This window comes from Hypanus sabinus, chromosome X2 (genome assembly GCF_030144855.1).
Source record: "Hypanus sabinus isolate sHypSab1 chromosome X2, sHypSab1.hap1, whole genome shotgun sequence".
NCBI classification, from domain to species: Eukaryota; Metazoa; Chordata; class Chondrichthyes; order Myliobatiformes; family Dasyatidae; genus Hypanus; species Hypanus sabinus.
In genome coordinates, this window is record NC_082739.1 from 28,546,826 (window position 1) to 28,564,872 (window position 18,047).

Sequence of the window (18,047 nt, forward strand, 5' to 3'; positions counted from 1 at the left end):
GCAGGGCCTTACCTGGCACGCATCAATGCCTCCACTCAGGTAACCAGCACACAACATGCGGGAGGTGACCGCACTACTCAGCAGATCATCACAGACAGCTCTCTTGATGATCCGTATTTCTGCTTTCTGCAAGACCTTGGCCCCAGCACCTGCAGAAGGAAAACGGAAGGGCTAGTAAATCATCTCCTGAACACAAGTGTCACTGACTTGGCAATATTAGCAACAACAACTCACTGCCTGTGAGTGATGTCCAACCTCTCTGGTCATGTAGCTCCTCCTCTGGCATTCCCTCATCTCCAAAAGCACCTACCATAACTCTGAGACTGAAATGGAGCTGAGTCCATGACCAGTCAGCTATGATCTTATTGAATGGTGGAACAGACTCGACAGACAAGATGGCCAACTCCTTCTGCTCCTGTTTCTAAGACTCTTAAAAATTTTCTGCACAAAGTGGCACTTTACTCCACGATTTACTGCTGATTCCCTTTAACAGACTGTGCGTAAGCAGTGAGCAGTGGTACCTGGAGGCAGTGAAAGGGCGAGGGCAGCCCTATGGGCAGTGATGGAGGCATCTTTCTTTTTCATCTTTCTCAAGAGGGAGGGTGAGCAGCCATTGGCACCAATGATGCAGGTAGAAAAGGGTACGAGCTCCTGTGCAGTAGTCACAGGGAATCAGGAAAATGGCTGGAAAGCAGGTCCTTGGATGACTCCTGGATAATCTCTGGATGACTCCATAAGATATTGGAGCAGAATTAGGCCATTCAGCCCATCGAGTCCACTCCACCATTTGGTCATAGTTGATCCATTTCCCTCTCAATCCTATTTTCCTGCCTTCTTCCTGTAACCTTCCGCACCCTGACTCATCAAAAAATCTACTAGCCTCCACTTTAAATGCCCTCAATGATCTGACCTCCACAGTCACTTGTGGCAATGAATTCTCCAGATTCACCACCCTCTGGCTAAAGGAATTCCTCCTAATCTCCATTCTAAATGGATGTCCCTGGGTGGCACAGTAGCGTAGTGGTTAGCACAATGCTTTACAGTACAGGCGATCAGGGTTCAATTCCCACCATTTCCTGTGAGGTGTTTGTACCTTCTCCCTGTGACTGCACGGGTTTCCTCTCACATTCCAAAGACATACTGGTTGGTGAGTTAATTGGTCATTGTAAATTGTCCTGTGATTAGGCTAGGGTTAAATTGGGGTGCAGATTGAAAGGCCAGAAGGGCCTATTCTGCACTGTATCTCAATAAATAAATAGTAATTGGACTCCTGGATAATCCTGAATTACTCCTGATGCTATGTTCTAGTTAGGGCAGGAATGTGTAGGTGAAGAACTGGTGCAGGGAATGTGTTTCAGATTCTTGGATCATTGGAATCTCTTCTGAGACAGGGATGACCAGTACCAGAGGGACCGGGTGCATCTTAACCGAGGGAAACCAACTTCCTGGCCAGGAGATTTGATAGTGCTACTGGGGAGAGTATAAACGAGTTTGGCAGTGTGATGGGAACCAATACACCATTCAGAAACTGGAGGGATTGAACGGAATGTGATGTCAGAACCACTAAGTTTTGAAGGCAAGAGCAAAGTGATGGACATGAATGGGAGGGATGGGTTGCAGTGTGTTCATTTTCATACCAGGAGTATTAGGCAAGGATCATGAATATAGAGCATGGACTAATACATGGAAGTATGATATTGTGACCAGTGCAGAGACTTGGTTAACAGGGGAACAGGACTGGATGCTTAGTGTTCAAGGGTTTTGATGTTTTAGAGAAGAGGTAAAAGTAGTAAAAGATAGGTATAATCACTCTGATGAAATTATACTATGTGTCCACCCCCAGTGACACCCAACCCCTCCGCACAAACAAAAGCCACCTGAACATTGAGGAACAGATATGCAGGCACATGATGTAAAGATTCAAAAAACAACAGATAGTATGGGAAAGTATATAACTGAGAGGGGGAACTATGATGCTATTAGGCAGGAACTGGGGAGTATACTGCAAGTACATCTGTTCCCAGGGAAATGCACAGAAATGTGCAGATTGTTTAAGGAGCACTTGCTGGGGGATCCAGATAGGTTTGTCCCATTGAGGCAGGGAAAGGATGATAGCGTGAAGAAAGCATAATTGACAAGCGATGTGGAACACACAGGCAAGAAGAAGAAAGCTTACTTAAGGTTTAGGAAGCAAGGATCAGACAGGGCTCTAGAGTGTTACAAGGCAACCAGTAAGGAAGAATGGACTTAGGAGAGCTAGAAGCCGGCATGAAAAGACCTTGGCGAGTAGGATTAAGGAAAATTTCAAGGTGTTCTACACATGTGAAAAACAGGAGGATAGCTAGAGTGAGGATAGGACTGATCAGGGATAGCAGAAGAAATATACACTTGGGAAGAGATAGGGGAGGCCATTAGTGAATACTTTGCATCAGTATTCACCAGTGAGAAGGGCCCTGACATTTGTAAGGACAGTGCACCATAAGCTGATATGCTTGAACATGTTGTTAAGAGAAAATATGCTATAACTTTTGAAAAACATCAGGATAAATGCCAGGTTACTACAGAAAGCAAAGGAAGATATTGAAGTGCCCTTGATGATGACCTTTACATCCACACTGAACACGAGCAGCACCAGAGTAGCAAAAGTTATTCTTTTGTTCAAAAAAGGAGCTGAAATAACCCTGGTAATTACAGAACTGGTGAGTCTTACTTCAGTGATGGACAAATTATTGGAAGTTCTTAGAAACAGGATTCACAAGTATTTTGAGAAGCATAATCTGATTAGGGAGAGTCAGCACAGCTTTGTGTGAGGCAGGTCATGCCTCATGAGCCTGACTGAATTCTTTGAGTATGTGACAAAGAACATCGATAAAGGTAGAGCAGTGGATATGGTTATGCATTTGATGACGTTCCCCTTGGTGGTCTCATTCAGAGAGTCAGGAGGCATGAGATCCAGGGAAAATTGGATACAGAATTAGCTTGTCCACAGAAGTGGAGGGTGATTACAGATGGATCTTATTCTGCCTGGAGATCAGTGACCAGTGGTCTTCTGCAGTGACCCCTGCTCTCGGTGATTTTTATAACTAACTTGGATGAGGAAGTGGAAGGGTGGATTAGTAAGTCTGCCGATGACACAAATGTTGGTGGAGTTATGGAGAGTGCAGAAGGATGTTGGAGGTTGCAATGGAGCTTAGGAGCGTTAATGGTGCCTAAAGGCGACTCCTTTGCTTACATCTTCGGGAACAGTTCTATTTCTATCTTTAATATCTCTATTCTTCCCTTTCAGGGTTCTTTTGAAGACCCTGACCTGGAGTTACACGCTGACTATGGTTCTTTGCGGGAATGGGACCTGCTCTCAGGGGTTTCACGACTGTGTCAAAGGCGCCGCCTAGAAGACAAGCGCACCTTCGGAGTTTCGGGATTCCATGGTTCTGGAGGTGGGCAGACTCGAGGTTGGTGCCTCTACAGGAAATTGGTGTGTCGTGGGAGACAGAAGATCGAAAGCAGCAAGCTGGCTGTGTGCCCAGAGACCCGAGCTCTTTGGGCAAAAAGCATTGCAATGAACTTTTAACATCATAAATCAGCGAGTTGTTTATATCTCCTATCTCGCTGTGAAACGGAGACATCTCTTTTTCCCTTATTAGGGAGCGAGAGAGCCCGTGGAATGTCGAATTACCGGGTGAACGAGTAGTCTTTGGGATACTGCAAGTCTGTGTCTTTATTGATGCTTTGCTGCACGCTTGAGTGCTCGGTGGGGGGGCTGATGCTGTTTTTGCTGGTGGGAGGGGGGTAGCTGAGGGGAGCTTTGGGATTCTAACACTTAACTATCATTCATTCTTTGGGGCATTCCTGTGTTTTCGTGGATGGTTACAACAAAAAAGAATTTTCGGATATATATTGTATACATTTCTGACATTAAAATAGACAATAGACAATAGGTGCAGAAGTAGACCATTCGGCCCCTCGAGTCTGCACCGCCATTCTGAGATCATGGCTGATCATTCACTATCAATACCCAGTCCCTGCCTTGTCCCCATATCCCTTGATTCCCCTATCCATCAGATATCTATCTAGCTCCTTCTTGAAAGCATCCAGAGAATTGGCCTCCACCGTCTTCCGAGGCAGTGCATTCCACACCTCCACAACTCTCTGGGAGAAGAAGCTCTTCCTCAACTCTGTTTTAAATAACTGACCTCTTATTCTCAATCCATGCCCTCTGGTACTAGACTCTCCCAACATCTGGAACATATTTCCCGCCTCAATCCTATCAAATCCTTTAATTATCTTAAACGTTTCAATCAGATCCCCTCTCAATCTCCTCAATTCCAGCGTGTACAAGCCCAATCTCTCCAATCTCTCTGCATAAGACAGCCCTGCCATCCCAGGAATCAACCTAGTGAATCTACGCTGCACTTCCTCAATTGCCAGAATGTCCTTCCTTAAACCTGGAGACCAAAACTGTACACAATATTCCAGGTGTGGTCTCACCAGGGCCCTGTACAAATGCAAAAGGACATCCTTGCTCTTGTACTCAATTCCCCTTGTAACAAAGGCCAACATTCCATTTGCCCTCTTCACTGCCTGTTGCACTTGCTCATTCACCTTCATTGACTGGTGAACTAGGACTCCTAGGTCTCTTTGCATTTCTCCCTTACCCAACTCTACACTGTTCAGACAATTCTCTGCCCTCTTGTTCCTGCTTCCAAAGTGGATAACTTCACATTTATTCACATTGAATGACATCTGCCAAGTATCTGCCCACTCACCCAGCCTATCCAAGTCTCCCTGTATTCTCCTAATGTCCTCTTCGCATGTCACACTGCCACCCAGTTTAGTATCGTCAGCAAACTTGCTGATAATAGTTTTCAATGCCCTCATCTAAATCGTTGACATAAATCGTAAAGAGCTGTGGTCCCAATACAGAGCCCTGTGGTACCCCACTAGTCACCTCCAGCCAGTCCGAGAAACACCCATTCACTGCTACCCTTTGCTTTCTACCTGCCAACCAGTTTTCTATCCATGTTGAAACCCTGCCCCCAATGCCATGAGCTCTGATTTTACTCACCAATCTCCCATGTGGCACCTAAATGTACCTTTGAAACATTGACAGAATGCAGGGTTGGGCTGAGAAGTGGCAGTTGGAGTTCAACCCAGAAAAATGTGAAGAGATTCATTTTGGAAGGTCAAATTTGAAGGAAGAATACAGGGTTAATGACAGGATTCTTAGCAGTGTGGCAGACCAGAGGGACCTTAGGGTTCACATCCATAAATCCCTCAAAGTTGACGTGCAAGTTGATAAGGCATGAGTGTTAGCCTTCAGTTGTCAGGGGATTGAATTTAAGAGCTGCGAGGTAATGTTCCAACTCTAAAAAACTGTGGTTAGAACACACTTGGAATATTATGTTTAGTTCCAGTTCCCTCATTATAGGAGGGATGTAGAAGCCTTAGAGATGATGCAGAGGAGATTTTCCAGGATGGTGCCAGGATTAGAGGGCATATCTTACAAAGATGAGCTGAGTCGGCTAGGCTTTTTTTCTTTGGAGCAAAGGAGGATGAGAAGTGATTTGATAGAGCTGTGCAAGATGATAAGAGGCATAGATATAGTGGAGAGCCACAGACCTACTCCCAGGTGTTGGAAAATAAGCCTGGCTAGGTGATAGGTGACTGACCTTCCTGTGGGAGAACACTGGAGGGATCACAACTCCTTAAATTTTCAACAGGAGAGATTCTGCAGATGCTGGAAATCCAAAGCAACTTACACAAAATGCTGGAGGAACTCAGCAGGTCAGACAGCAGCCATGGAAGTGAAAAGAGTTAACATTTGGTGCTGGGACCCTTCTTCAGGACTGGAAAGGAAGGGTGAAGATGCCAGAATAAAAAGTTGGGGGAGGGGAAAGAGGATAGTTTAGTGATTGGTGATGTCAGGTGGGTAGGAAAGGTAAAGGGCTGGAGAGGAAGGAATCTGAAAGGAGAGTGGACCATAGCAGAAAAGCAAGGAGGAGAGGCACCAGGGAGAGGTGACAGGCAGGTGAGAAGAGGTAAGAGGCTGGAGTGGGGAATTGAAGAGGGGAGCAGGGAGGGATTTTTTTTACCGGAAGGAAGGAGAAATTAAAATTCATGCCATCAGGTTGGAGGCTACCCAGATGGAATGCAAGGCTAGGGTGGCCTCACTGATGGGGCCCTAGCGAGATATTTGAATTATCCTTAGCAACAGGTGAGGTACCAGATGATTGGAGGAAAACCAACGTTGCTCTGCTATTTAAGAAAGATTCTAAACATAAGCCTGGAAATTATAGGCTGCTGAGTCTGACACCAGTTGTATGAAAGTTAGTGGAAGGTATTTAAAGGGACTGGATATATTAGCATTTGGACAGATGAATTGATTAAGGATAGTCAGCATCACTTTGTGCATGGTAGGTCATGCCTAACCAATCTTAGACAGTTTTTCAGGGAAATTATCAGGAAGGTTGATGAAGGCAAGGCAGTAGATGTTGTCTACATGGACTTTGGCAAGGTATTTGGCAAGGTCCCGCATGGAAGGCTGGTCAAGAAGGTTCAGTTGCTTGGCATTCAAGATGAGATAGTAAATTGGATTAGACATTGGCTTTGCGGGTGAAGCCAGAGAGTGGTAGTAGATGGTTGCCCCTCTAACTGGAGGCCTGAGACGAGTGGAGTGCCACAGGGATTGGCACTGGGTCCGTTGTTGTTCATCATATACAGTGCCTATAAAAAGTATTCAATCTTCTTGGAAGTTTTCATGTTTTATTGTTTTACAACATCAAATCACAGTGGATTTAATTTAGTTTTTTTGACACTGATCAACAATAAAAGACTCTTCCCTGTCAAAGTGAAAATAGATCTCTACAATGTGATCTAAATTAATTACAAATATAAAACACAAAATAATTGATTGCATTAGCATTCACCCATCAGTATTTCAGCCTTGCACATCTGGATGCTGCAATTTTTCCCCATTCTTCTTTATAAAACCACTCAGGTTCCATCAGATTGCATGGGGATCACAAGTGAACAGCCCTTTTCAAGTCCAGCCACAAATTCTCAATGGGATTCTGACTTGGCTGCTCCAGGGCATTAAGTCATAGGTCTCTTGGTGGCTACTCTCACTAGTCCCCTTGCACAGTCACTCAGTTTTTGAGGACGGCCTGCTCTAGGCAGATTTACAACTGTACCATATTCTTTCCATTTCTTGATGATTGACTTCACTGTACTCCAAGGGATATTCAGTGACTTGGAAATCTTCTTGCATCCATCTCCTGACTTGTGCTTTTCAATAACCTTTTCACAAAGTTGCTTGGAGTGTTCTTTTGTTTTCATGGTGTAGTTTTTGCTAGGATACTGACTCACCAGCAGTTGGACCTTCCAGAAACAGGTGTATTTTTACTACAGTCAATTGAAACACCTTGATTGCACATGGTGATCTCCATTTACCCAACTAGGTGACTTTGAAAATAAATTTGTTGCACCAGTAACGATGTGTCATATTAAAGGGGGTGAATACTTATGCAATCAATTATTGTGTTTATTATTTATAATTAATTTAGATCACTTTGTAGAGATCTGTTTTCACTTTGACAGGGAAGAGTCTTTTTCTGTTGATTCGTGCCAAAAAAGCCAAATTGAATCTGCTGTGATTCGATGTTGTAAAACGATAAAACATGAAAACTTTTTATAGGCACAGTATATCAATGATCTGGATGATAATGTGGTTAAATGGACCAGCAAATTTGTGGATGACACCAAGATTGGGAGTGCAGTGGACAGCGAAGAAGGCTATCGTTGCTTGTAGAGGGATCTGGACCAGCTAGAAAAATGGGCTGAAAAATGGCAGATGGAATTTAATGCAGACAAGTGCGCAAAATTGCACTTCAAAAGGACAAACCAGGGTAGGTCTTACACAATGAATGGTAGAGCACTGAGGAGTGTGGTGGAACAAAGGGAGCCAGGAATACAGGTCCATAGTTCAATGAAAGTGGAGTCACAGGTAGATAAGGTCATAAAGAAAGCTTTTGGCACATTGCCCTTCATAACTCAAAGTATTGAGCACAGGAGATGGGATGTTATGTTGAAGTTGTGCAAGATATTGGTGAGGCCTAATCTGGAGTACTGTGTGCAGATTTGGTTACCTACCAATAGGGAAGATGTAAATAACATTGAAAGAGTACACAGAAAATTTACAAGGATGTTGCCGGGTCTGGAGGACCTGAGATATAAGGAAAGATTGAACAGGTTAATACGTAACGTAGACGATTGAGAGGAGATTTGACAGAGGTATACAAAATTATGAGGGGTATAGATATGGTAAATACAAGCAGGTTTTCTCCACTGAGGTTGGGTGGGACCACAACCATGGGGTAAAGGTGAAAAATTTAAGGGGAACATGAGTGGTAACTTCTTCACTGAGGGTCATGAGTGCGTGGAACGAGCTGCCAGCACACGTGGTGCATGCGAGCTCGATTTCAACGTCTAAGTGCATTTTGGATAGGTACATGGAAAGGAGGGGTATGGGGGGGCGGGGCTATGATCCCAGAGCAGATCAATGAGTGTAGGCAGTTTAAATGGTTTCAACATGGACTAGATGGGCTGAAGGGCCTGTTTCTGTGCTGTACTTCTCTATGACTCTATTGTGGCACAATGGACCAACATGTGAGAATGGGAATCGGATTTAAAATATTGGGCCACTAGGAAATTCTGCTTCTGATGGTTGGAGTGGAGGTGCGTGACTTTAAATTTTAAGATGGCTACAGATAAAGCGTAATGGGGAATTTGCCAGAGAGTATCATATTGAAGGTGGCAAATTACAAGAGTATTAGGCAGGGGATAGGGAGGATTCATTGGGAAATGCTGTTTTAGGGCAAGTCCATATCTGACAAGTGGACAGCATTTAAAGACCATCTAAACAGAGTACAGAACAAGGTGTATTCCAGTAAGGAGCAAGGACAAGAATGGCAAGGTTAGGGAGCCTTTGATGTCGAGAGGTGGTGAATTTCATCAAAGGAAAATCAAATGGAGCCTTTCAGGATTATAAAGAAGCTAGAAACGAATGCAAGGGAATTAGGAGAGGTGGAAGGGACCATGAAAAGTGTCTGACAAAGGCATTCCATATGCACATTAAGAGGAGGAGGATAACTGTGGAGAGGGTAGGACCACTCAGGGATAAAGGAGGGAACATGTGCTTGGAGGTCCTGAAGGAGACCTTGTGCTGGTAGTTACCAAGAAGGTGGCCATGGAGCATTGTGAGATCAGTGTGGAACATTTTGAGAGAAAGAAAGAGGTGTTGTTTGGTCTCTTGAAGAACATTAATGTGGTTAAGTTTCTTGGGCCTGATGGGATATACACCAGGTTATTGAGAGAGGCAACAGGTGAGATTAATGAGGCAGTGACTAATAACTTCATGTCCTCTCTATCCACAGGCGAGATCCCAGAGGACTGGTAAGCTGTTGCAGTGTTCAGAATGGGAAATAGGAATAATTCTGAGACAATAGACTGATGAGTTTCACCTCAGTGGTAGGGAAGCCACTGGAGAGGATTGCAGGCACAGAATTTATGAGCAGTTGGAAAACCATGTCCTAAGTAGGGTCAGACAGAATGACTGCGCAGAGAAAGTAGTGTGTGACTAACTTGATGAGTTTTTGAGGAGGTGATAAGGTGAAGGTGTGAATGTTGTTTCATGGATTTTAGCACGATGATTGACAAGGTCCCTCATGAGAGGCTCACCCAGAAGATTATGATGCATGGAATCCAGTGACTTTGCAGTTTGGATTCAGAATGGGCTTGCCCATAGAAAAGAGTAGTCACTGGGACATATTCTGGCCAGACATCCATGACCATTTATGTTCCACAGTGATCCATATTGGGATTTCTGCTGTTTGCAGCATATATAATTGACTTGGATGAAATCGTGGATAGGTGAGTTAGTAAGTTCACAGATGACACAAAGTTTGGTCGTAAATGGTGGAGGCTTTGAAGAGTTTGCAGAAGAGGTTTACCACGATGCTGCCTGGGTTGTTTTCTCTGGAGCGGCAGAGGCTGAACACAGAACTGATAGAAGCTTCTAAGATTATGAGAGGTATAGAGCAGGCAGCTGGTATCTTTTGCCTGGGGTCAAAATGTTCAATACCACAAGGCATGCCTTTAAGGTGAGAGGGAATAAGTTCAAAGGAGACGTGCAGGACAAGTATTTTTACAGTGAGCTGTGGCCACCTGAAATTTGCTGCCAGGGTGCTGGTGGAGTCAGATATAATAGGGGTGTTTGTGCAGAGAATGGAGGGATATAGATATTGTATAGGATGAAGGGATTAGTTTAGTTAGATGACCAATTACTTTACTGTGCTGTATTGTTTTATGTTTTTTTTTTAAAATAATCAATATTTTTCAAACGTGGACTTTGTGGAATATATGCCCAAGTCCAACCTAGTGGATGGGGTGGGGTCCAGTCTGACGGGTGAGCCCCAGCCCAGTGGGTGACTGGTTCTGGGTGCACGTTGCTGCGCTTTCACACAGTTTGATTTATGGCAGTAAATGATAATTTAAAAATTGCAGATGCTGGAAGTCTAAAATAAGCAAGAAATGCTGCTAACATTGACAGTGTCTGTAGAGAATGAAAGAGTTAATAGTTCAGTAGAAGATATTTGGCCCAGTCCATCACGGGTAAAGCCCTCCCCACCACTGAGCACACCTACACGGAGTGTTGTCACAGGAAAGCAGCATCCATCATCAGGAACCCCCACCACCCAGGACATGCTCTCTGCAGGAAGATGGTACAGGAGCCTCACGACACACCACCAGATTCAGGAAGTTACTATCTCTCAATCATCAGATTCTTGAACCAAAGGGGTAACTTCACTTGCCCCATCACTGAAAGGTTCCCACAACCTATGGACTCACTTTCAAGGACTCTTTATTGCATGTTTCCAATATTTATTGCTCATTTATTTATTATTATTTCCTTTTGTACTTGCACACTTTTCCACACCGGTTGAACAGCCAAGTTGGTGCAGTCTTCCATTGATTCCATCATGGTTATTATTCTATTATGGATGAATTGACTTTGCCCACAAGAAAATGAATCTCAGGGTTGTATATGGTGACATATATGTACTTTGATAATAAATTTACTTTGAACTTTGAATCCAAGCACAGGTTTTACACCAAGTTGACATCTAGTTGTAAACCATCCTCAGCCCTATCACCCTGATTCCCATCCCCCTGCCAAATTAGTTTATACCCTCGCCCAATGAGTTTCTGCCTTTGTTTCCAGAATGAACCATCATGTCTGCCCTTGCAGTATTTGATTGAGTCAGGGTTGTTGTTGGACTATGGCAGCTGTCCCATGAGGTTAGTGTGAGAGTCAGCAACATGAAGCAATGAGACTCAGCAGACTGACATGTTGCACTCACCATTCTCACTCGTTGCTCCCCAGCCCGTCACCCAGGTGGACTTCCCCACAGGGAAATTGTGTGAACCATCAGGAAGACAGATAGGTTGAATGACACTGGTGAAAGTCACAGGATGAGCCAGCTCCAGCAGAGCAATATCATTGTCAAACATCTGTGGGTTATATTGCTCATGAACAATGATCTGTTTGATATTCCTCTTCTCCACTTGATCATTCAACTGGTGTTGAATATGAAGTCCGAGGTATGCCAGCCAATTATGAGGAGCAGAATACCTGCAAGAAGGACCGGGGAAACGAGTTAGTACTGGGAGTGCGGGGTTACAGTGCCAGAGGTGGAGGAGGTGCGTGGTGAGGTTGCTGTTGCAGGGGGAGGCAGGGGTGGACACGAGACCACATGTTGGGGTGGGGATGGGTGGAGTCAAGAGACAAATTCCCCACCCCCCCCATGTACTCACATTCCTTTGAGTTCAAGCTTTCCCACTGAATACTGACCTCACACCCTGGCCATCCTGGAAGCAGTGGGCTGCCGACACCAGCCAGCTTTCGGAGATCACTGAGGCCCCACACGTACTTCCGTGCCCCTTGAAGTGTAGGCTGACTTGCCAAGGCCATTCACCAACTTCTGCGTCCATACCTCCCACAATACGGGAGTGCTTGTACGGCCGAGACCCACAAGCTGTAAGCAGGTGTTAGTAATTAACGGAAGCACAATATCCACAACCTCACCCACCCACCTCTCTAGGAAAGGACCAGATTGCAGATCACTGGGGCTTCCCCAAAGCTTAGCCCAACCACCAGCACCATTTCACCCTCTTCTACATAACCTGTTATTCAAAGACCACCGCCCCAGTTCATCAGATCCTCCCCCACTCCACCTCTCTCCCACAAATGAGAAGTCAGATCCCTTGTTTACTTTTCCACATCACCATATCCTACCAATCCCACATCAGCAAAGATCCATGTGCTGACCATCCCAGCGCCAGAGCAGAGTAGTCCCTAAAGGTATATATCCTCGACTGAGGATAATTTCCCCTCCAGACTTCAAAGCACATTCTATAACGATGTCCCCAGCGACAGAAAACAGCCTTTCAAACTTTCAATATCTCTGAATCACCCACCTCTCAACAGATCACCTTTCATGCATCTAATCACCAAGCTTCTTCTGTGAACTCTCTCAAGACAATCGCTCTCACCCCAGGAATAAGACTTTTAAAATCACAATGTCACTATTTCCTTTCTCAGCTACAAAAACTGCTTGACACTATTAAAGTGGTCTGAACAAAACTGTGTGCAGGTTTGTTTTTTCAACCTGATCCTTTAGAGCACAGTGGTGCTAGAAAGTTTGTGAACACTGTAGAATTTTCTCTATTTCTGCATAAATATGACCTAAAATGTGATCAAATCAAGTCCTAAAACTAGATAAAAAGAACCCAATTAAATAAATAACACAAAAAATTATACTTGCTCATTTATTTATTGAGAAAAATCATCCAATATTACATGTATTTGTTGAAAAAAGTATGTCTACTTTTCCTTTTTGACACCATTCTGTTGTTGATTTGATCTGGTTTTTTGGATCATTATCTTGTTGCATCACCTGACTTCTATAAGCTTCAGGTGACTGACCGCTACCCTGGCATTCTCCTATAAAATGTCTTGACACAATTTTGAATTCATTGTTCCCTCAACACTTGCAAGCAAACCAGACCTTGAGGTAGCAAAGCAGCCCCAAACCATGATGCTCTTTCCACCATGCTTCACAGTTGGCTTGAGGTTTTGGTGTTGGTGTGCAGTGCCCCTTTTCCTCCAAACATAGCAGTGTGCATTTCTGCCAAAAAGTTCACCTTTTGTCTCATTTGTCCACAGAACATTGTCCAAAAAGCACTATAGAAGATCCAGGTGGTCTTTTGCAAACTTGAGATGTGCAACAATGTTTTTTTTGGGAGAGCAGTGGTTCCCTCTGTGGTGTCCTTCCATGAACACTGTTCTCTTTCAGTGTTTTTCTTATGGTGGACACATGAACAGAGACTATAGCAAGCTCTAGAGATTTCTGCAGGGCTTTTGCTGTTACCCTTGGGTTCTTTATCACCTCCTTCAGCATTACACATTGTGCTCTTGGTGTGATCTTTGCAGGGCGCCCACTCCTCCTAGGAAGAGTAGCAACAGCACTGAATTTCCTCCATTTGTAGACAATTTCTCTTACTCTGGACTGATGTTTAGAAATGCTTTTGTAGCCTTTTCCAGCTTCATGCATCTCTACAATTCTTCTAATAAGGTCCTCTGAAAGTTGTTTTGATCGAGACATGGTGCACATAAACAGATCTTTCTTGAGAAGAGCAGGCTCTGGCAGTAAACTGAGTGTGTGTCTTTTTTTAATATAAGGCAGAGCACCTCTATAACCCACACCCCAATCTCATCTCATTGGTCAAAACACCTGAATCCAAATAGCTTTTGTAGAAGGCATTACCCCAGAGGTTCACATATTTTTTCCAACAAATACATGTAATATTGGATCTTTTTATCAATAAAAAGATAAAAAGAGCCTTCTGCTCTGCCCCAGAAGGCAGTGGAGGCCAAGTCTCTGGATGCATTCAAGAGAGAATTAGATAGAGCTCTTATAGATAGTGGGGTCAAGGGATATGGGGAGAGGGCAGGAACGGGGTACTGATTGTATATGATCAGCCATGATCACAGTGAATGGTGGTGCTGGCTATTAGGGTTGAATGCCCTACTCCTGCACCTACTGTCTATTATTGTCAATCATAAATAAATGAACAAGTACAATGTTTTTGTGTTATTTATTTAATTGGGCTCTCTATCTAGCTTTAGGACTTACGTGAAGATCTGATAACATTTTAGGTTATAAGTAGAGGAGTAGAGAAAATTCTACAGGATTCACAAACATTCTAGCACCACTGTACATCAGTATAGTGCCTCATTCCAACAAGCTAACCTTGTGCATCTCCTGAGTGCACCCACGTTTGCTAGTTTCCTGTCATTTAAATATAAACTATTATTCTTATTAAGCAAGCCAAGCAGTCCATCTTATCCATTTTTAATTCAACATTTGTCAAAATATAATTAAGTGATTTGCTAAGTGCTCATGTGACCTAAACCAGCAGAGAGGAATGTCGGGTAAACTAAACCCACGTTGGTGGGGAGGTGTGACCAACTCCACAGTGGAGAGCGATGGCCTACCCACAGAAGGAAGGTCTGGCCAACCTCTTTGTGAAGGTACTTGGGTATCTCTACAACTAGAAACTCAATCAATGCAAAATGAAGAATATTTACCACAATTCTTCTCATCAGAACCATCAGCACAATGTTGGGTCATATCACACTCAGGATTCTTTTTCCTGATGCAGCTCCCATCCTTACATTTGTACGTGTGATCAGTACAGGTCACAGTGCTCTCATCTGCGAGGAAATTAATGTATTAAATTACATTAAATTATTAAAATACCAAAGTCACAAACAAACCTCCAGCTTACAGTCCATGGTTCATTGTTCGTTTGAAAGCCTCCAAGAACACAGGAGCGACAGGGTAAAGCTCCCTCTACATCAGCGACTTCATGGGACAGCTGCCATAGTCCAACAATAACCCTGACAATCAAATACTGCAGGGGCAGACATTTTGGTTCATTCTGGACATGTGAGGCAGAGGCTCATTGGGGAAGGGTTTAAACTAATTTGGCACAGGGATGAGAACCAGGGTGATTGGGCTGAGGATGGGGCAATTGGTTTACAACTAGATGCAGTGTGTAGTGAGACTGTGAGAAAGGACAGGGTAAAATTGCAGTCAGTGAGATAAGTTACAGAATAACAGGGGGGCGGGGCAAAGTCAAAAAGGATGATTAATAAAGGATTGGAAGTGTTATATTTCAATGCACACAGTAAGCCAAATAAGGTAAATTAGTGGTTGCCAACTAATTACGATCGACCGGTCGATCTTTGAGACTTTCCCAGTAGATCCCAAAAAAAAAGAAAAATAAATACACAAATACATTATGTCTGATAAACCTTTTGATGCAAATAGGTAGTAACTTCTACTTTGAAAAAGGACCACTTGACAACTTCATGCCCAAAAGGAACAACTTTATCTAGGACAGTAAAACGATATTCGCATACAGAAGTTTTCACTAATGCGCACCAGGCAGAAAAGACCGGAAGGAAAACTCCGCAACCCCGAAACAATCTCTCTTTACAAACAGTTTCCGTAGCGGGAGTATTGTTACATTACCATGATCCTAATTGGTATTAACTTATCTTTATAATGCTCACATTACAACCCTTCTTTCCCTTTAAATTCCAACTGTGTTGCCTTTATGGCAGTTATTTAATTTATAATATTTTCGCTTAGTAATTCATTTGTTAGTATTTTCTAGTTAGAATTAGAAGTGTTTAAAGTATATTCATTGCATGTAAAATATATCGGCATATGATGACGTCACATCCGGTTTCGCCGCGTCTTGTGGGAAAATATCGGTTTGAGATCGACGTGAGGGTGGGGGCTCACCACGAGGCAGACCCGAGCAGAAGTTGTTTTGCAAGCATTAGAAATCACAGTGAGAGCAATGCTGTAAGTTAATAGATTATCGATATGTTGAACTAAAATGTTCATCCTGATCCTGTTAAAAGTAACGATGGTCGATAATGTTTATGTTTTCGTTAGTTAAAGAGTTGCGGATAGTTTGCATTGAAGTGTATTTAAAGCAGTCAATGGCGTAGGTAAATTCTGCCCGTATACTGCACTTTAATGTAATGTAGTTATAGTTACTTTTAGAAGTATTTACAATGGAAATGTGATATCAAGAAGGGAACAAATACTGTATCAATCTTGTATTGTTTTATCAACAGTTTTCACCATATGTAAATGTGAAGAGTGAACAGTAAATGGTTAATCTTACTGCGACCTTGTTTCATTGACTGTGGTTTATCTCGGCGTTTCATTACACCCGAGCGAGAACGCTACAGTGAAAAAGCGGCATTATCAGGTGTTTCAGGTGCTGCAATGTCATCTCGATCCAGCATCAAGTCGATGCCGCCCAGCGACAAGGGCAGTAGGGCATCATCAAGTAAGGCCACCCAGGCAAGAGCTAAAGCAGACACCGCCCATATGCGGGTGGACTACGCCAAGCGACTAGCAAAATTGAAAATGGAACAGGCTGCCAAAGAAGCTGAAATCCAGAAGGAAAAGGCTGCAAGAGAAGCCGGAATCCAAATGGAAGCGGCCACCAAAGAAGCCGAAATCCAGAAGGAAAGGGCTGCCAGAGAAGCCAGAATCCAGAAGGAAAAGGCTGCCAGAGAAGCCGAAGCGGCCACCAGAGAAGCCGAAATCCAGTTGGAAACGGCAAGGATGTCGACAAAGTTGCAAGTGCAGCAGCTAGAAGGAGAAGAAGAAGCTGCCAAGGCGGAAGCAGAGTACATAGAAGAAGCTGAAGGAACGCATGATCTGGCCGAAGTAAGATCTACTTCAGAAAGGACCAGATTGGAACACACAAGCGACTATGTCCGATCTCAAATAGACAGGCAGGCTTGTCCTTCCTCTCCATATGTATTTGATAACATCCCATGACATGAGGAACCTCAGGGAGGCCCGATCGCATCACATCCATACGAGGAAGACAATTTACCCTCGCAACTCCGTTATGAAGTCAAGAATGAAAGAGCTGACAACCAATACTTCTTGACACCAAACTTACAAAATTTGGGGAGAAGAGGTGCAGAGGTCGAATTCAGGATAGCAAATTCCATAAGAAATGTACGCACTCAGTCAACATATACGCGCCAACGTATTTCCCCAGCCCGCATGCCACTTACAGTTGATCCCACGATGCAGTATTTAGCACGACGGGATCTCGTCACTTCGGGACTGTACCAGTTTGACGATAAACCTGAAAATTACCGTGCATGGTACTCCACATTCACCAACGCTATCGACGGAGTCCAGCTCAGAGCAACCCAAGAGTTGGATCTTATGGCGAAATGGCTGGGGAAAGAATCGCGCGACCAGGTGAGATGCATACGTTCAGTGTACATCAACAAACCCGAGCTAGCCTTAAGCAAAGCATGGGAGAGACATCGGGAGGGCTATGCGGCCCCCGAAATTATTGAAGCGGCGCTATACCGACGTCTGGAAAACTTTCCTAAGGTGTCAGCCAAAGATCACATTAAGTTAAGAGAACTCGGAGATTTACTCATGGAGATCCAAGGCACCAAAAAAGATGGCTGCTTAGCTGGTCTAGTATACCTAGATACTCCATCCGGGATTAGACAAATCGTGGACAAACTTCTATTTGGGCTGCAGGACAGGTGGGTGCCTGTTGCCTCAGAGTACAAAGAAGGCCACGGTGGTCGATTTCCTCCCTTTAAGCACCTCGCTAAGTTTGTGTGCAAGGAGGCGAAGATGTGAAACGACCCTAGCCTCACGGGTCCAGGAAGCAGTACGATTGACACCAAGCCAGGTAAATCCTCTTCGAATACTTTCAACACCAATAAACCCGTCTCATGCTCAAGACTGAAGCCTTTACAACTAACAACGACCCTAGCAAGTATTGTCCATTGCATAACAAACCTCACCCCCTCAAAAAATGCAGAACGTTAAGGGAAAAACCCCTTGAAGAGAGGATGG

General features: G+C 43.9%; 1 protein-coding gene across 1 annotated transcript in view; it reads right to left on the reverse strand.

Moving 5' to 3' along the window:
* The window catches only part of LOC132385214 (suppressor of tumorigenicity 14 protein-like), a 131,460-nt gene that overhangs the window by 6,999 nt on the left and 106,414 nt on the right, over positions 1-18,047 (reverse strand). Inside the window, exons 15-18 of the mRNA XM_059957136.1 lie at positions 14,708-14,833; positions 11,909-12,092; positions 11,418-11,689; positions 13-149 (exon numbers count right to left, since the gene is read on the reverse strand). Of these exons, the coding sequence (XP_059813119.1) occupies positions 13-149; positions 11,418-11,689; positions 11,909-12,092; positions 14,708-14,833 (719 nt within the window). The remainder of the gene's footprint in view (positions 1-12; positions 150-11,417; positions 11,690-11,908; positions 12,093-14,707; positions 14,834-18,047) is intronic.